General features: G+C 47.7%; 1 protein-coding gene across 9 annotated transcripts in view; it reads right to left on the bottom strand.

Moving 5' to 3' along the window:
* LOC140212661 (ras-responsive element-binding protein 1-like) overlaps positions 1–21073 on the bottom strand; it is a 259910-nt gene that overhangs the window by 73415 nt on the left and 165422 nt on the right. For all 9 annotated transcript variants that reach the window (XM_072283753.1, XM_072283757.1, XM_072283759.1 and 6 more), the window contains 2 exons: positions 20123–20212; positions 16233–16396 (listed from right to left, as the gene is read on the bottom strand). In XM_072283753.1, coding sequence (XP_072139854.1) covers positions 16233–16396; positions 20123–20212 — 254 coding nt within the window. The remainder of the gene's footprint in view (positions 1–16232; positions 16397–20122; positions 20213–21073) is intronic.

The raw sequence follows: 21073 nt of genomic DNA, 5'->3' as shown, positions 1-21073 counted from the left end.
CCGAAGATGTTCTTGAACACTCCCGCCAGTTGGTTGGCTTGGATTTTCAGAGGTACACCATCAAGCCCTGACATCTTTGCAAGGGTGTACCCTCTTGAAAGATGTTCTGAGATCGGCCTCTGAGGCAGGCATCACTGGGTCACCAGATGCTGCAGGAATTCGCATAGATGTAGCTTTATTCTCCTTTTCAAAGCGCACGTAAAAGGTGTTAAGCTCGTCTGGGAGTGAGGTATCACTGCCATTCCTGATGTTAGATTTCTCTTTGTAGGAAGTGATGGCCTGCAAATCCTGCCGGAGTTGACATGCATCTGATACCATTTCTAACTTCGATCAGAGTTGGAGTTTGGCTCTTCGGTAGGTCACAGCTGCACTCCTCAGTCACCGATCTAGCAATCAGCAGACTATGAATCCACAGTTTCTGGTTTGGGTATTTCTGATACTTGATGAAGTCAGTGACAACTGTGGCATATTCACTTAGATTTGAAGAAGAATCCCTGAATATTGTCCAGTCCACTCCTCTGCCTCCCTTGACCACTCCTTCATGATCCCCAGCCCTGGTGCTGCAGACTCTAGTCTCTGCTTATATGCTGGGAGTAGAAGTACAGCCAGATGATCAGACTTTCCAAAATGTAGGCGCTCTTGACGGTAGTAAAATGGTGATGTAACAGTGGTTAAGTGTGTTGGCTCCTCAGGTTCCACAGCTGATATGCTGGTGGTAGATGTTCAAGCTGGCCTGGTTAAAATTTCCAGCAATGATAGGGAAGACATCTGGGTGTGCAGTCTTGTACCTCCTGATTACGTTCCTCAGCTCCTCTAGTATGTCTGACATTGGCCTGAGGTGGAATGTACACTGCTACCAGGGCGATGGTGGAAAACTCTCTCGGCACATAAAATAGATGACATTTAACCGCTAGATGTTCTAAGTTGTGTGAACAGGATGGAGACAGAACTGCCACATTGGTGCACCACAATGAGTTAATCATAAGGCACCTCCTGTGCCTTTAAAAGACTTTGCTATCCTGTCTTTGTGGTGGATCGTGAAGACATCAGGCTGCAGTGCTGTGTCTGAAATGACAGGAAATAGCCATGTTTCTGTGAAGCAAAGTACACATCAGTCCCTGATGTCCCTCTGGAACTGCAATCTTGCTCAGAGGTCTTCAATGTTATTTTCCAGAGAGTGTGCACTCAACAGCTGGGAGTGGAGGTTCTAAAGACTCCGCATTTCACTCATACGGCAGACCAGCTCGCTGTCCTTGTTTCTGTTTCCTTAAATGGGAGTTGCACTCGTGACTCGAGTCTGCTGGACAAAGTTCGCCGATTTTGAGTATCGATAGATTTTTTAAGATGTCTTAAAATGATGTTGCTGACTGAAGTATCCATGGCTGTGGATTTGAGCTGAGCTGTGGTGGTCCTAAATGGGAACATTTGATGACCCCCATCAGAGCTGCATGCAAACTGTCACGACTTAATGGTGTCATCTTACACACACACACACACACACACACACACACACAAAATATCACTGCTAGTGTCAAGGAGGATCACCAAGAAGCTTAGTGCTGCTCTCCTGAAGCCTTGGAATGGCTGGCTCTACCTGACAAGGGCACTGGCTTTTACGACTGGGCAACGTCTGCTATGCAAGATTACTCTGAATACTGAGAAACCAGGGCTTTGTTTTCAGGAACCACAGTTGCAGTTGTCTGTTAACTTTTAACTTTTCATCATCTTTATTGAAAAAGTTACTTAACCAGAACTAAGCAAACTGGGAGTTGAGTACTTTCCTGCAGCTGACGTCACAGGAGCAACAGTGCTGGGAAAAGCACTTTGCCTGGTGATTAACCCAGACGTTGAGGCCTTGCCTCTCTACAGCTGCTTTCACATCCTGAAATACTGTGCAGCCTCTGAAGTAATTCTGAAATACAGCCACACTGTAGTGTAGGAACTACGTACGGCAGCCAAGACGTGCACAGCAAACTCCACACCACGGATATTGTTTCCCTTGAACGCTCTGGGCTCCTCCCAACGCCCCAAAGATAGAAGGGTTAATAGATTGATCCACTACTCAAAGTATCTCTCGGTGTAGTGGTGTGATCCAAGTCAAGTTTATTGTCTTAAGCACAAGCACATGCAGTGAAAAACTTACTCGCAGCGTCACAGGGAAAATTTAAACATAAATTTTCAACAAATTTTATTGTAACACCCAGAAATTTACCCAGTTTTCTCCCTGATGTCCCCCCAATACAGACTGGTATGTGTTCCACCTCCTTCCCCTTCCTCAAATCAACAGTCAGCTCCTCCTTTTTTGCTGACACTGAGCTGTAACAGATTGTTGCTGCAGTACTGCTCAACTGGGTCCCCTATCTCACTTATCGGTTGTGACTCTTCCAAGAACAGGAGTGTCGTTGGCAAATTTGAAGATGGCATTGGAGCTGTACTTAGCCACAGTCACGTGCATTTAGAAAACAGAGCAGGGGGGCGAAACACTCGGCCTTGTTGATAGTCAGTAAGGTGGAGATGTGGTGAGCATTTCTCACCAATTGAGGTCAGCAAATGAGGACGTTGTGTGTCCAGTTGATGGGAATTTGAAAAAAAGCAAATTACAAGCAAATAAGTGGGGGATGGGACCGCTTTTTGAGCTGGCGTAGGTGGGCTGAATCGCTTCCTTCAAGTATCTGAAAGTAGGAAACCCAGCAAGAGGTGATCTTATAGAGGTGTAGAAAATCATAAGAGACATAGACAGAGTGAATGCACTCAGTCTTAGACTAGAGGGTACAAGTTTAAAGGTGAGGGGATGAGATGAGGGGCTCTGGAGGTGTTCATTGACTGTGGCGGTGTAATCTGGGCTGTTTCTTGGAAGCTCATCAGACGGAGGTGGTCCTGCTGTAGATTGTCTGGCAGGCTTGTTAATGGGCTGTGCTTGAACAAGTCTGACGTGTGCCCAACAGCAAGGGAAGCCAGCCGAGTCAGCAGTGACTTCCTCCTGAACCCAATCCCCTTCATATGGTTGTAAGTGGCTGCCCCCACTGGGAGAATGTCAGAGAATGGCATCATCCTTACACAGAGCAACGGATGTAAAACTCAACTGTGAAAAGCGTGTACCATATTGTGCTAAGTGAAAAGGAGACAGGAGTTAATCTTGGCCACTGAGACAGTGCGCAAGGGAAGCGTGATCTATTGTTCCCCACTGCAAGCAACCAAGCACTCCTTCCCCTGCACCACATTAACCTGTCTCCTCTCCACGGCTCCATTCTACACAGATATTTAGGAGGTGAACAGGCAGCTGAACAGGAAGTTTCTGTTTATCTCCACCAGCCGGCAGAGCCTGCTGGATAAGATATCATCGTCAGGCTATTTCGAAGCAATTCGATCACTCTTTAACACTTCCCCTCCCAGCCAACTGCCAAAAACATCTCCAAGAACTCTACTGGGATGTAAAAGAAAAGTGGCCCAATAGCTACCCTGCAGGAACACCAACACAGTTCATAATTCAAGTTTAATTGTCATTCAACCGTACACGGATACCCATGAAAACAGCCAAGTGAACAGCATTACTGCAGGGCAACAGTGCAACACACAGCACCTACAGGCACACGCAGCACCAACAGACACACACAGCACCAACGGGCACACACAGCACCAACGGGCACACACAGCACCAACGGGCACACACAGCACCTACAGGCACACGCAGCACCAACAGACACACACAGCACCAACGGGCACACACAGCACCAACGGGCACACACAGCACCTACGGGCACACGCAGCACCAACAGACACACACAGCACCAACGGGCACACACAGCACCTACGGGCACACGCAGCACCAACAGACACACACAGCACCAACGGGCACACACAGCACCAACGGGCACACACAGCACCTACGGGCACACGCAGCACCAACAGACACACACAGCACCAACGGGCACACACAGCACCTACGGGCACACGCAGCACCAACAGACACACACAGCACCAATGGGCAACACACAGCACCAACGGGCACACGCAGCACCAACGGGCAAACGCAGCACCTACAGGCACTCGCAGCACCAACGGGCACACACAGCACCAACGGGCACTCACAGCACCAACGGGCAACAGGCAGCACCTACAGGCACACACAGCACCAACAGGCACACACAGCACCTACGGGCACACACAGCACCAATGGGCACACGCAGCACCTACGGGCACACACAGCACCAACGGGCACACGCAGCACCAACAGACACATGCACCAACAGGCAACACACAGCACCAACGGGCACACGCAGCACCAACGGGCACACGCAGCACCTACAGGCACTCGCAGCACCAACGGGCACACACAGCACCAACGGGCAAACGCAGCACCAACGGGCACACACAGCACCAACAGACACACACAGCACCAATGGGCAAACGCAGCACCAACAGTGCAACACACAGCACCAATGGGCACTCGCAGCACCAATGGGCACTCGCAGCACCAACGGGCACACACAGCACCTACGGGCACTCACAGCACCAACGGGCAACAGGCAGCACCAACGGGCACACGTAGCACCAACGGGCACACGCAGCACCTACAGGCACTCGCAGCACCAACGGGCACACACAGCACCAACGGGCAAACGCAGCACCAACGGGCACACACAGCACCAACAGACACACACAGCACCAATGGGCAAACGCAGCACCAACAGTGCAACACACAGCACCAATGGGCACTCGCAGCACCAATGGGCACTCGCAGCACCAACGGGCACACACAGCACCTACGGGCACTCACAGCACCAACGGGCAACAGGCAGCACCTACAGACACACACAGCACCAACAGGCACACACAGCACCTACGGGCACACACAGCACCAATGGGCACACGCAGCACCTACGGGCACACACAGCACCAACGGGCACATGCAGCACCAACAGACACATGCACCAACGGGCACACACAGCACCAACGGACACACACAGCACCAACGGGCACACGCAGCACCAACAGACACACACAGCACCAACGGGCAACACACAGCACCAACGGGCAACACACAGCACCTACGGGCACACGCAGCACCAACAGACACACACAGCACCAACGGGCAACACACAGCACCAACGGGCACACGCAGCACCAACGGGCACACGCAGCACCAACGGGCAAACGCAGCACCTACAGGCACTCGCAGCACCAACGGGCACACGCAGCACCAACAGACACACACAGCACCAACGGGCAACACACAGCACCAACGGGCACACGCAGCACCAACGGGCAAACGCAGCACCTACAGGCACTCGCAGCACCAACGGGCACACACAGCACCAACGGGCAAATGCAGCACCAACAGACACACACAGCACCAACAGGCACACACAGTACCAACGGGCAAACGCAGCACCAACAGTGCAACACACAGCACCGATGGGCACTCGCAGCACCAATGGGCACTCGCAGCACCAACGGGCACACACAGCACCTACGGGCACTCACAGCACCAACAGACACATGCACCAATGGGCACACGCAGCACCTACGGGCACACACAGCACCAACGGGCACACGCAGCACCAACAGACACATGCACCAACGGGCACTCACAGCACCAATGGGCACACACAGCACAAGGTATCAGTAAAATAACATTCTGAAGAAAAGAGTTACTGTGACTGTTGTGCAGTCCGTCAAGACTCAGGTGGTAAGTAAGGACTGAACAGCGCACTCAGTAACTAAAGCTTGCTGGCAAGTCGGCTGTTGACTGCTAGTGTAGAAGGGAATAAGGAAAACGAACAAAGCTGCCTCATTATTAAAAATGCCTGAAATGCTCCCTAGTTTAATGGTTCTGCCTTTAGCTACCAGCATACTAAATTCTCTCTCCAGACATTTCTGCCTCTCCTGCCGTCTTTAATTTGATTGTTAAAATCTCCTTCTTTTTCTGACCTAGATTTTGACACTTGGCCCTAGTTTGAGACGAAGTTTGATTGGGAACAGCCCTGTGAATCACAAAGTGTACACTTGCAAGCTAAATACGCAACATAAATACTTCTGGCTGATAAAGAAAGTCCCCCCTCTCTAAAACTTGCATCCCTGGACTAACATCCGCAAATCTGGGCTGATGACAGGAGTTCAAATCCCACCATGGCCAGAGGTTTATTAAAATTCAGCAAATTAATATGGTTTACTCAGCAAGTGACTTCCAAACCAAAGTTTTTAGGGAAAGAAGACCACTGTCCTTTCTAGTCCAACTGTAGGCACACAGGAATATGGCCAACCGGCTCGTAATTGCCCACTGAAATGGCTCAGCAAGCCACTTTGGCAATTAGAAGTGGGCGGTAAATGTGGGCCTGCCTGTGGTATCCACTTCCTGTCATTGAGTAAAGGAAAGTTAGACCATAACACTGCTCAAACTGGAGTCCGACTTCTCCAACAAAAACTATTTGCATTTTTATAGTGCCTGTAACACACCGTAACCTGGCACCTCAGTGGGATACTGGGAGGGGCTGGCCTACTTCACTGTGATGGACTAACTGCTGGGCCCATCAGAAGATGGGAGGCTGTTTAGGAAAGAAATGCTTCCATTCACATTCTTACAGCATGAGTTACCAATGACAGTGTCAGGACCACTGCAATCTGCAGCAGTGGGACAAGAGGTGGACCATGGCTACCCAGCTGATAAGTACCCGACAAGATATTTGAAATAGACTGATTAAATAGACTCTAAATACTTGAAATAGATAGTACTTTCATTAAAGCAGCGAGAAAAGTGGAAGCTTTGGTTAGGCCCACAAGCACACAGATGGGTAGGGCAGCTGTGTAACTCTCTGTTGCGGCACCTCCTAAACACAGAGCTGCTTGGTCAGGCAATAATTCTCCGGGTGATTCTCACACCTCGGCACTGTGGACCTTTGTACTCAACAGCAAAGGAATGTGACCCAGAGAGTCAGTGAGATTCTCTTACTTGAAGCTAACCCAGAACCGGGGTATGCCTCTTTGAAAAACAACTACTTATATTTCCATAGCGCTCTTATCAGACCAAAAACAGGCAGCTCTATCAAACAAGCCTCCCAGAGCCACATAGGACAGGTGTCAGGGAATTAAAGTTTCAGTTGCATTCTGAAACATGGAGAAGAGACTAGGGAGTAGACAGTGAAGTTCCCAGTGGAATGCATGCCCATCAAAGATAGAGTGATGAAATCTGGGAGTAGTCGAGAGGTCAGAACTGGAGGTATGCAGAGATCTGGGAGGGGTGCAGGTGACAAAGAGAGGCACGCAGCAACCTGAAAACAAGGCTGAGGTTTTATGAGGTTGCTGAAATTGAACAAAAGATAAATCAATCGTCCCTATCATGCAATCTTCCTGATGTCCACACAACATGGAACGTAATAACTACATCCCACATCCCTTTATACTGGCCTTGCCGCATCACTTCACCTCCAGGGATGGTTCAACCCATCTGGTCGATGTGGTAATAATTGACAAGTCACAACAGAGTGCAAACTTGAGAAACACAGCAGAAATATAAATGTCTTTAAACACCAGCCAGTCTCAAATAGTTTATCCACCCAGACAGAAGCATCTGGCTGCGACGGCTGGATGCAAGTTGCACTCCAAATACCGTTTTATTCAGCTCATTTTGCAGTATTTGAGGAGGAAACATTGCTGATTGTCCAAGTGTTTATTCTGTGCTATATTTAGGGGCAAAGGAATGGCCGGTGAAATCTAACTCAGACAAGTACAAGGTGATGAATTTTGGGAAGTTAAACCAGGACAGAACATAGACACCAAAGGGCATGGCCCTTAGGAGTGTTGCTGAACAGAAAGATTCAGGGGTACAAGTACATTGTTCCCTGAAAGTGGTGATACAATGAAACAGAATGGCGAAGAAGACACACTGGTCTTTGTGAGTTGGGGTACTAAGTGCAGGAGCTGCAACTGTACAAGACTTTGGCAGGCTGTATTGGAGTACTGTGTACAGCTGTGAACCTTTTCCACACTCTCACTACCTGAATCCGATGGGATTAAGCTAGAAAAAGTGTTGAAAAGATTCACTCAGATGTTGCTGGCATTGGAAATCTTCAGAATCAGAATTAATATCACTGGCTTACGTCATGAAATTTGTTGTCTTGTGGCAATATGTCATGATACATAACGATAAACACTGCCACTTACAGTAAGATATTAGAAGAAGGTGTGTGTGCGTGTGCGTGCGTGTATAATTAAATAGATAGTGCTAAACAAGATCAGAAAACACAAAACATAGTGAGCTAGTGTACATGGGTTCGTTGTCCACTCAGAAATCTGATAGTGGAGGGAAAGAAGCTCTTCCCGAATCGCTGAGTGTGTGTCTTCAGGCTCCTGAACCTCCTCCCTGAAGGTAGCAATGAGAAGAGGACATGTCCTGGGTGATGAGAGGAGGATATGTCCTGGGTGATGAGAAGAGGATATGTCCTGGGTGATGAGAAGAGGATATGTCCTGGGTGATGAGAAGAGGACATGTCCTGAGTGATGAGAAGAGGATATGTCCTGGGTGATAAGAGGGTATGTCCTGGGTGATGAGAAGAGGGTATTTCCTGGGTGATAAGAAGAGGACATGCCCTGGGTGATGAGAACAGAACATGTCCTGGGTGATGAAAAGGATATGTCCTGGGTGATGAGTAGAGGACATGCCCTGGGTGATGAGAAGAGGGTATTTCCTGGGTGATGAGTAGAGGACATGTCCTGAGTGATGAGAAGAGGATATGTCCTGGGTGATGAGAAGAGGATATGTCCTAGGTGATGAGAAGAGGATATGTCCTGGGTGATGAGAAGAGGACATGTCCTGGGTGATGAGAAGAGGACAAGTCCTGAGTGATGAGAAGAGGACATGTCCTGGGAGATGAGAAGAGCAAAGAGGATATGTCCTGGGTTATGAGTAGAGGACATGCCCTGGGTGATGAGAAAAGGACATGTCCTGGGTGATGAGAAGAGGACATGTCCTGAGTGATGAGAACAGGATATGTCCTGGGTGATGAGAAGAGGACATGCCCTGGGTGATGAGAAGAGGACATGTCCTGGGTGATGAGAAGAGGGTATTTCCTGGGTGATGAGTAGAGGACATGTCCTGGGTGATGAGAAGAGGACATGCCCTGGGTGATGAGAAAAGGACAGGTCCTGGGTGATGAGAAAAGGACAGGTCCTGGGTGATGATAAAAGGACCGGTCCTGGGTGATGAGAAAAGGACATGCTGGGTGATGAGAAGAGGGTATGCCCTGGGTGATGAGAAGAGGGTATGTCGTGGGTGATGAGAAGAGGGTATTTCCTGGGTGATGAGAAGAGGACATGTCTTGGGTGATGAGAAGAGGACATGTCCTGGGTGATGAGAAGAGGGTATTTCCTGGGTGATGAGTACAGGACATGTCCTGGGTGATGAGAAGAGGACATATCCTGGGTGATGAGAAGAGGGAAGAGGATACGTCGTGTTTGATGAGAAGAGGGTATGTCCTGGGTGATGAGAGTCTTAATGACAGATGCCACCTTTTTGAAGCATTACCTTTTGAAGATGTCGTTGATGTTGGGGAGGCTAGTGTCCATGATGGAACTGGTTGAGTTTGCAAATTTCTGCAGATTTTTCTGATCCCCTACAGTGGCCTCTCCTTATCAGACAGTGAAGCAACCTGCTCTCCATGGTACATCGTAGAAATTTGCGAGTTTTTGGTAACACACCAAGTCTCTTCAACTCTTAATGAAATATAGTCACTGTCGTGCCTTCTTTGTAATTACATTAATATATTGGGCCCAAAATAAATCTTCAGGGATGTTGGGACCCAGGAACTTGAAACTGCTCACCTTGTCCACTGATCCCTCAATGAAGACTGGCATGTGCTTCTCTCCTGAAGTCCACAATCAATTCCTTGGACTTACTGACGTTCAGTGCAAGGTTGCTGTTATGACACCATGCATTCAGCAGATGCTATTCTGATCTGTAACGACTGTGGTCTCCCGATGAGGAAGTCAAGGATCCAGTTGAAGAGGGAACTTGAGCTATGAGAAGACATTAGGTAGGCTGGTTCTGTTTTCCCAGAAGCAGAGGAGACTAAAGGTGACCTTAGAGAGGTATAAAAAAAACTCAAGAGGAAAACGCAACACAAATTGTCTGAGTTTCCTCCACCCCCAGACGAGGGGAGTCTAAAACTAGAGTTCACAGGCATTCTCACAATGGCTCCCAGGACAGGGGGCCATAGGAGTGAGAGAGGAGACCCATTTCCAGAGCCCCCACCATGCCCCCTATCACCAGGAGAAGAATGGTGGGTGTGTATTCTCCCACTCCACTTCTGCTGAATTCATTTTTGCTTCAGGCAGTGGACAGTGGGCTACAATCACGTGGGCCAGATTCCAGCATCCGCAGCTTATCTCACCAGGTATGCCAGCCCAGGCGAGGACAGCCATTCCCAGCCAGGGCAGGATGGTGGACTGCACTCCTTCACAGCTCCCAGCATTCCCTGCTCTCCAGCAGAAAGTGTTTGCCCAACAGATGGCAAAGAATCTAAATACTCAACAAGGATTAAAGTGGGGATGGTTTTAATCAGGGACTCTTTGCTGAGGTTTCCGTTACCCAAGCAACTGTTTCTGTCTCTCCGAAAGTCAAAGCAGGATGTGAAAGTTCCCATGTCATTTTTATTTCCTAATTTTTAAAAGCTTATTTTTGTGTTCCTTCTCCAGACACTGAGCTGTGAACCATGGTGATATTCCTAAGGGAACAGGGGTGGGTTTTACTCGTGATCCGGGGAACGCCGCTGGTATTCCTCACTCCATGGCCATTGGTTGGACCTGGACAGGAGAGGACAGGCATCTCAATAAGGAGGAGCACACAGGGAAGGGCTTGATTCTTTTCACCGTTCAGTCTGTTGATGCTAGGATACTGTTCAGAGGTGGATCAAACAGGTCCCGTCTCTGTAATGATAAAGCCTCTACCCTGGGGGCCATGAATGTACTGGATAAACTCAAGACCAAAGTCAGTGGGTTTTGGTACTCTGGAGGTCAGGTGGGACTGAGTTGGTACCACTGACTCTGAATTATAGGCAGACTGAGCTGCAGAGACCAGGTATCCTGACTGAGACGAGGACATTAGAGTAAACAAGTTACGCAGCATAGAAACAGTCCTCTTGCCCATTACATCCATGCCAAATCGGCTAATCCCATTTGCCTGTGATTGGCCGGCGTGCCTCTCAACCTTTCCCATCCATGTGCCTGGCACAATGTCTGATGTGTGCAAAGGAAGGGACCTCTCTCCTGTCCCTCAGGATCCTGAAACAGCCTGGCAACGCATTCAGGCTACCGCGGTTCACGGCAACAGTTCATCATCACATTCGAGAGGGCAATGAGGGACGGCCAATGGACGCCTTGCTGGCAGAGCTCTAACGCATAAAGGAATACTTGAAAAGCAAATCACACGTCTAAGGTGCTCACTACTTATCACTTCAGCGGCAATATCATCATCTTCAGCTCCGTGTGTGGAAACATCTGTTTCCTCTGGCCACTGTGCAGAAGTAACCAGGAAAGCAGCCTGTGGTCAGCAGAGCCTGGGGCCTATCAGCTCCCCAACTCACAAGAATTCAGACACTTCCACAAAACCAAAACTACCAGCCCTCCCTCCCCCCCCACCACCCCCAGAGGGAGGGGGAAATGGTGTCCTGTGTCTGCACTTGTGCAAGTTGTGTCAATGTTGATTTTGTAAGCGGCATTGTCTCAATTCCTGCATTTGTTATAGCTTCCTCTGTGAATGCTACTATTTTATTCAGTGCAGTAAATCTCCGAGCACAGAGGCACTTCTGGGAATAACAACTCCCCTGCCCTGCCCCGTAAGCATTGGAGAAAGGGCAGGGCAATGGAGCTACTCCCCATGAAATGGGCAAGGGTTTCGAGGAAAGAGTTCTGCACACATTTCTAACTGCTGCCTTTGCTATGTCCACCTGACTCTTACAGTGAGGTAGCGAAATAACCGTGAGTGCAAAATGTTAACAGGATGTGTGCAAGCTGTGGTTCAGTTGGTAACACTTTCACTTTGGAGACCGAAAGTTGTGGTTCTGTCACAACCTAAGCTCAAACTTTAGGCTGATTTGTGACTGCAGTGCACAGGGAGTACAGCAGAGTCAGACATTCTGAAGAAACCATAACCCACTTACGCTGGAGTTAAAGTTAAAAGCAGCTGCTGAACTTTCTCTACATCGTTGTCTGGTACAATTCAAGTGTGCAGAAGGACAAGTTGTGGAGAGCAGGGAACTCCGTACGAGACATCTCGGGCAGGATACATCCCTCCCCACCATTCAAGAAAGAAACATCAATCATCAAGACTCCCCACCCTCCAGACCATCTCAGTTACCATGGAGTAGGAGGTACAGACCCATACCACCACCCCCCTCACCAAACTGCACAACCCTAATCACTACAGCTTAGCAACACTGAGACCACATTGAGCACTTTGCACTAAAATAAGACCATACGATATCGGAGCAGAATTAGACCTCTGGCCATCAAGTCTGCTCCACCATTTCATCATGGCTGATCCAATTTTCCTCTCAGCCCCAATCTCCTGCCTTCTCCCCATATCTCTTTATGCCCTGATCAATCAAAAATTTATCAACCTCTGTCTTAAATATACATAAAGACTTGGCCTCCACAGCTGCCTGTGGGAAAGAATTCCACAGATTCACCACTCTCTGGCTAAAGAAATTCCTCCTCATCTCTGTTCTAAAAGGACACCCCTCTATTCTGAGACGCAAACAACATGAATTCTGCAGATGCTGGAAATTCAATCAACACACATCAAAGTTGCTGGTGAACGCAACAGGCCAGGCAGCATCTCTAGGAAGAGGTACAGTCGACGTTTCAGGCCGAGACCCTTCGTTCTGACATAGATGTGTGTTGCCTCTATTCTGAGGTTGTGTCCTCTGGTCTTAAGACACTACCAACATAGGAAACATCCTCTCCACATCCACGCTATCAAGGCCTTTCACCATTTGATAGGTTTCAATGAGGTCACCCCTCATTCTTCTGATTTCTAGTGAATACAGGCCCAGAGTCATCAAATGCTCTTCATATGACAAACTGTTCAATCCTGGAATCATTTTCATCAACCTCCTTTGAACCCTCTCCAGTTTCAGCACATCCTTTCTCATATAAAGGGCCCAAACCTGCTCACAATACTCCAAGTGAGGCCTCACCAGTGCTTTATAAAGTCTCAACATTACATCCTTGTTTTTATATTCTAGTCCTCTTGAAATGAATACTAACATTGCATTTGCCTTCCTTACCGCAGACTCAACCTGCAAATTAACCTTCAGGGAATCCTACACAAGGACTCCCAAGTCCCTTTGGACTTCAGATTTTTGGCTATTTTCTCCATTTAGAAAATAGTCAATCCTTTCATTTCTTCGACCAAAGTGCATGACCATACACTCCCCGACACTGTCTTCCATCTGCCCCTTCTTTGTCTAAGTCCTTCTGTAGCCTCTCTAGTTCAAACTACCTGCCCCTCCACCTATCCTCATATCATCTGCAAACTTTGCACCAAAGCCATCAATTCCATCATCCAAATCATTGACATATAATGTAAAAAGAATCGGTCTCAAAGCAGACCACTAGTAACTGGCAATCAAATAGAGAAGGCTCCCTTTGCCTCCTACCAATCAGCCACTGCTTTATCCATGCTGGAACCTCTCCTGTTTTACCACGGGCTTGTAGCTTGTTAAGCAGCCTCATGTGCAGCACCTTGTCAAAGGTTTCAGAAAATCCAAGTACATTAACTGATTCTCCTTTGTCTACCCTGCTTGCTATTCCTTTAAATAATTCCAACAGGTTTGTCAGCAAGATTTTCCTTTGAGGAAACCATGCTGACTGCAGCCTATTGCATCCTGTGCCTCCAAGTACCCTGAGACATCATCCTTAACAATCAACTCCAACATCCTCCCAACCACCGAGGTCAGACTAACTGGCCAGTAATTTCCTTTCCTCTGCCTCTCTCCCTTCTTGAAGAGTGGAGTGACATCTGCACATTGTTTATGGATGTTGTTTATCTATTCTATTCATGATACTTTCTTGCAAAAATTGTGCATAATTTATTTTTAATTTGTATTATTCTTGTCACTGCTGCTTATCTGATGCTCTGTGTCTGTGATGGTGCTGCAAGTGTGTTTTTCATTGCACCTGTGCACACACGGACAGTGCAGGTGACAATCAACTCAATTACATATCACTGCTGGATAGACCACACTGCTGCAGATGCCACTGAAAGTGAAGAAGGTCGTCAAAAATGATGGGGGAGCTTTGATCAGTTGAGTAAGTGGGCTGTGGAATGGCAAATGGAGTTTAATGCAGATAGATGCGAGGTGTTGCAGACTGGAAAGTCTAGCTCGGGTCCTGGGCAACGTCGTAGGACAAACAGCTTCGAGTTCAGGTCCATGAAAATAGTCACAAATAGACAGCTGGCAAAGAAGACTTTGGTACACTGCACACATAAAATGCTGGAGGAACTCAGCAGGTCAGGCAGCATCTATGGAAATGAATAAACGGTCAACATTTCGGGCCAAGACCCTTCTTCAGGTCTCTAGCCTTCATCAGTCAGGGCACTGAGTCCAGAAGTTAGCAGGGTTATGCTGCAATTGTACAAGATGTTGGTGAGGACAGATTTGGAGTATGGTGTTCAACTGTGGCCACTGTGCTGTCAGAATCAGAACCGGCATGCGTCATGAAATTTGTTAACTTAGCAGCAGCAGTTCAATGTAATACATAGCATAGAAAAGAAAAATAAAAAAATAAATTACAGTATACTTATATTAAATAGATTAAAAGTTGTGCAAAAATAGGAGTAATATACTGTATATTAAAAAAGTGAGGTAGTGCTCACGGGTTCAATGTCCATTTGGGAATCGGATGGCAGAGGGGAAGAAGAATTACAGAAAAGATTTATGAGGATGTTGCCAAAACATAAAGGATTGAGTTATAGAGAGAGGTTGGACAGGAAGGACTTTCCTCGAGCGGAGTCTGCAAGAGGAGCAGAATTGTCTATGTTTTAGGTTGAAATGACACGTCAGGACTGAGAGTGCTGGCGTGAGTAGTCAGTACTGGGCAGCTGAGGTGTGCTGGGAGAGCAGCCGGAAGTGATTGATGGACTGAAGGGGGAGGGGTGAAGGAGGGACAGATCCAGCCTGCTGGAATTGAGACATGATAGATGGAAAGAGGCAAAAGAAAGAAGCAAAGCAGGTTGGGGGAAGGGTGCGTGAGATTGGAGGGCGATTAACAGGAACACATTAGCTGTCAGCGGTGAGTAGAGGGAGGTGATCATGGAGACACAGAGACTACTGGATCCAGACAGAGGTTCAACCAGAAACGTTGACTCTCCACAGCTGATGCCTGAAGGTGATAAACTGGGGAGGTGAAAGGCATGTGGAACCAGGAGCAGACAGAGAGAGGGGAGGACAGAGCCAGTGGGCAGATGGGAGCGGGCGGGGGGCGGGGGAAGAAGAGGTTGGGGACAAAAGTAGGATGGTTAAGGGAAAGGAAGTGGGGGGGAGGTGTGGTGAACACTGGAGGTAAGAGTTACTGGAACTGAGGCAGTGAGAATCCCCAAATCTGACCCCACTGCAGCCAACCCCAAGCAAGACATAAACACAAGGGATTCTACAGGTGCTGGAAATCTTCAGCAAAACACACAAAATGCTGGAGGAACTCAGCGGGTCAGGCAGCATCTATGGAGGGGAATAAACAGTCCATGATTTGGACCAAGACCCTTCATCAGGATTGGAAAGGATGGGGGAAGAAAAAGGAGGAGGAGGAGGAACCAGAATGGGAAGGTGGGGGTGAGGGGAGGGAGAACAAGTTGGCAGGTGATAGGTGAGACCAGGTAGAGGGAATGTGAGTGGATGGAGGAGAGGAGATGAAGTAAGAGGCTGGGAGAGGATAGATAACCAGTCCATGGTGCCCAGCAGTTGCTTTTGACCCATATCCCTTTAAGCCCCACCCTCACCCCTCCCTGTATCTACTCAAGTGCTTCGTAAACAATACAATTGTACCTACACTTTCAGGATGTCTGATTTCTGAAGCACTAAACATGGATGCTAGACAAATCAGCGAAGGAGGACCACCATCACCATCACGGGTTCCAGCAACGAGATGCTCACCTGCTCCAGATTCCTGCCATTTTGTCCAGTTTCTGACAGTGATACCATCTGCCCTGAGAGAGATCACACGCTCACCACAAGACTCACCTGTGCATGTTACCATTGGTGGTGAAGGCTTGCTGGCAGATCGAGCAGGTGTAGGGCCGCTCCCCAGAATGGACCAGCATGTGACGGTCTAGTGAACTGGCTGAGCTCAGAGATTTGCCGCAGATGCTGCAGGAATGGTTGTTCGCTCCATTGTCTGTGTTGTGCTGTAAAGACATTTACTCCAATTAAACATGGTGCCCAGCGGGCTAGTCCTACTTGTCCACATGGAGCCTCTATCTCTCCAGACCTTTCCTATCCATAAACCTGTGTCAAACGCTTCCTCTCACAGCTCAATCCTTGTATGTATCATCCTCTGCAGGAAGAAATTAACACTCGGGTTCTTTGTAAATTGCCCCCCCCCCCCCCCCAAAACCTACGCCTTCTAATTTTTCACTCCCCTTTCCTGGGAGAAAGACTGTATGTGTTCACCCTATCAATATCCTTCATGATCTTACACACCTCCAGAAGGTCACACCCTTAGTCTCCAAAGCTCCAGTGAATAAGATCCTGGTCAACCTCTCCATAAACCAGGCCCCTAAACCATGGCAACACCCTTGCAAATCTTCTCTGTATTCTTTCCACTTTAATGATCTGAGAGTGACTGGGTCACGTCAGCACCATGCATTGAGAAAGTAGGCCTCTGGGAATGGCACTCAAGAGGCTTTTAGATGGAGTATGCAGAGAATGGTGGGATATGGATCATTTCCAGAGAGATGAGACTCAGTTTAATTTGGCATCATGTTTTGTACAGTACTGATGGCTGAATGGCCTGTCCCTGTACAGTCCTGATGGGCTGAATGGCCTGTTACTGTACAGTACTCAAGGGCTGAATGGCCTGTCACTATACTGTGCTGATGGGCTGAATGGCCTGTTACTGTACAGTACTGATGGCTGAATGGTCTGTCCCTGTACAGTCCTGACGGGCTGAATGGCCTGTCCCTGTACAGTCCTGATGGGCTGAATGGCCTGTTACTGTACAGTACTGATGGCTGAATGGCCTGTCCCTGTGCAGTACTGATGGGCTGAATGGCCTGTTGCTGCATTGTACTGGTAGGCTGAATGGCCTGTCCCTGTACAATTCTGACGGGCTGAATGGCCTGTTGCTGTACTGTACTGATGGGCTGAATGGCCTGTCCCTGTACTGACTGATAGGCTGAATGGCCGGTTACTGTACAATCCTGTTGTAAGATCCAAGTGAATTGCTGCAGACTCGGTGTAACTGGTGTCTGCAGAAGGACACACTCCTCCCACACTCTGTTGAGCTAGCAGAGCTGGACCCCAATGTCAAAGTTGCGTAGAAGGAAGGGGAAGAACGTCTGAATAAAAGAAGCTTCGATGAAAGCATCAGAAGCAAACACTGAATGGAAATGCCTCACTCCTTGTAAACCTTAGCTGCACTTGGTAAAAGTTAAACAGCTTAACTCAGCTCCAAACCTTCTCTTCATCCTACTGCACGCATATTTAGTGTGTCACTGCCTGCGGTGAGCAGCTTACTAGATTTGCTGTGTAACAACATGGACGTTGGGTTTCTGAGAACACAGGTTACACAAAATCGCCAGAATTTAAAATTGTGTGAATCTCATGCACTTGTTTACATGTAGGACCCATTGTTGGGAGAGGTTCCACAGGCAAAGACTTCTTTCCGTGGAGCATAGGAGACTGAGGGGTACACTTACGTATAGAAGTATATCAAATTATATGGGGCAGAAAATTGGGGTGAATGAGCACACTTCTTCCCGAGGTTGGGGATCAAAAGGGGATGGGTCACTCCATCAGGATGGTGTTTTAACTTCAGTAAGACCATAAGACAAAAGGAGCAGAACAAGGCCATTCAGTCCATCGAGTCTCATAGTCATAGTCATACCTTATTGATCCTGAGAGAAATTGGCTTTCGTTACAGTTGCACCATAAATAATTAAATAGTAATATGTAAACTATGCCAGGAAATAAGTCCAGGACCAGCCTATTGGCTCAGGGTGTCAATGGTCCTGCACCATTCTGTCATGGCTGATTTCTTATTCTTCTCAAACACATTCTCCTGCCTTCTTCCCATAACCTTTGACACCCTTAATCTTCAAGAACCTATCAGCCTCCACTTTAAAGATACCCAATGACTTAGGGGGATGAATACTTTTGAACTGCTGACATTTCCGTTTTTGAACTTTAGGTTTTGCAAGCTTTACAATTTTCCCCGTTTTTTTTTGGGCTCTACTTGGGGAAAAAAAAGAGTATGTGATTGACAAAGAAAAATTCTCAGTTAAATTGATCAAAATCCCTGATTCTAATACTCATTTATGTGAGCAAAGTGTTGGAGCTCAATACTTTAAACAAGGCACTGTATCACAATGTGAATTCCTCAGCCCGATCACTCTGTATACAGAGAATGAGAATACTTTATATGAGACTTTATATAGCATTGATGGCTCTCGTGCATTGTAAGATTATAGAATAAGGTCACAGATCAAATGAATATGAGAAGAGTCTGTAGTTTGAAGGTCTGCTTCTATTGATCTCATGGCATGTACAATTTAATTATGTTGTGAAACATGTCAACAACATGGTCGTTACATGCACTGTCAAAATAATGAGAGTCTAATGCAGAGGGATGGGGAATCTGCTGCAAGTGCTCATGACGATCTCGGCAATCGTAGGGATGACTTACAGCGGACTGAAAAGCTTGAGAATGTGGATATTAAGAAAGAGGATGTGCTGGAGCTTTTGACAATAGACAATAGGTTCAGGAGTAGGCCATTCAGCCCCTCGAGCCAGCACCACCGTGCACTGTGATCATGGCTGATCATCCACAGTCAGTACCCTGTTCCTGCCTTCTCTCCATATCCCTGGAAAGAATCAAGTTGGATAAGTCACCAGGACTGGACGCAATATACCCCAGGCTACTGTGGGAGGGGAAGGAGGAGATTGCTGAGCCTCTGGCAATGATCTTTGCATCATCAATGAGGACGGGAGAGGTTCCGGAGGATTGGAGGGTTGTGGATGTTGTTCCCTTATTCAAGAAAGGGAGTAGAGATAGCCCAGGAAATTATAGACCTATGAGTGTTACTTCAGTGTTGGTAAGTTGATGGAGAAGATCCTGAGAGGCAGGATTTATGAACATTTGGAGAGGCATAATCTGATTAGGAATAGTCAGCATGGCTTTGTGAAAGGCAGGTCATGCCTTACGAGCCTGATTGAATTTTTTGAGGATGTGACTAAACACATTGGAGTACACATTGGATCAGTTCTGGTCACCTCACTACAGGAAGGATGTGGAAACCATAGAAAGGGTGCAGAGGAGATTTACAAGGATGTTGCCTGGATTGGAGAGCATGCCTTATGAGAATAGGTTGAGTGAACTCGGCCTTTTCTTCTTGGAGCGACAGAAGATAAGAGGTGACCTTATAGAGGTGTATAAGATAATGAGAGGCATTGATCGTGTGAATAGTCAGAGGCTTTTTCCCAGGGCTGAAATGGCTAACACGAGAGGGCACAGTTTTAAGGTGCTTGGAAGCAGGTACAGAGGAGATGTCAGGGGTACGTTTTTTACGCAGAGAGTGGTGAGTGCGTGGAATGGGCTGCTGGCAACGGTGGTGGAGGCGGAAATGATAGCGTCTTTTAAGGGATGGATACATGGAGCTTAGAAAAATAGAGGGTTGTGGGTAAGCCTAGGTAGTTCTAAGGTAGGGACATGTTCAGTACAGCATTGTGGGTCGAAGGACCTGAATTGTGCTGTAGGTTTTCTATGTTTCTATGCTCATGTTCATGGACTTACGTGGGATTTAGAGCAACATTAGGCACTGCATGTAGACCACATCAAACCTACAAAGGTGACTATTGACTGTACAAAAGGCCCAAGGCCCTAGGGACACAGAGGATAAATGGTCAGAGCATACCTGTCGAATGTGCATAGTTAACTGGTGCTGGGTCCCACAGTTCTTCCCACATAATGGGCAGATGAAGGAAGACTTCTCTTCTTTGGTTTCCTGTAGGATGACAAAATTGAGAAACACATTGAAGAAGAAGAGGTGAGCAGGAGGGAGTGGTACAGAGAGCAGAGAGCAGCCCTATTAAGTGTAAGCGGGCTGGTCACACACAGTGTTCTTCACATGCTCAGCTGCTTCCCCAAGGCAGCTTACACTCCTCGAACAGTTCCTCATGGAGCTCTTGGTTTGGAAGACAGCTCATGAAAGAAAAAGATTTCCATAAAGGGTTGCCCTCTGACAACTTCACTCTCATGACAAGTGAGTGAGATCTCTTTCTTATAAAGAAAAAGCTTCTGAATAGTAAGCAAAAGATAGCTGTTGGCCTGAGCAGTTAGGTGCCCGCAACGTGCTGGGACAATGATTGACCCATGATACAGCTAACTGCTTCCTCCTGAGCTGGTAAAGGCTTTTTCAAACAGAGTGTATTTTTAGATAGAAACAAAGCCCTATGCAACAGGTGATGCCCTTTTCCCACCTGATCCCCAGGTAGAATTCCCCAATCAGATGCATCCTCCACACATTGCAACAGGATGGGGAACTGGACCTTTCTGACATTCACCCAGCTGCCACAGGCAACCTGCTGGAGGAACTCAGCCGGTCAAGCAGCATCAGTGGGAAGAAGGGAAGAGAATTGCTGACATTTCAAGTTGAGACCTACATCAGGACTAATGTGAGGTCTCAGCCTGAAACATCGACAAATCCTTTCCTCTCCCTCAGAGACGATGCTCAACCCGCCGAGTTCTGTGTTGCTCCACGTTGCAGCATCTGCAGTGGCCCCCGTCTCTCTTTTATCCCTAAGCTTGCTGACGAATCTGTTTCCAACATCCTATCAACAAGTGAATTCCAAATCACAAAAGCAAT

Source organism: Mobula birostris, chromosome 19 (genome assembly GCF_030028105.1).
Source record: "Mobula birostris isolate sMobBir1 chromosome 19, sMobBir1.hap1, whole genome shotgun sequence".
In the NCBI taxonomy this organism is placed as follows: domain Eukaryota; kingdom Metazoa; phylum Chordata; class Chondrichthyes; order Myliobatiformes; family Myliobatidae; genus Mobula; species Mobula birostris.
Note: the sequence above shows the minus strand (reverse complement) of the source record. Positions and strands in the feature narration are given on the sequence as shown.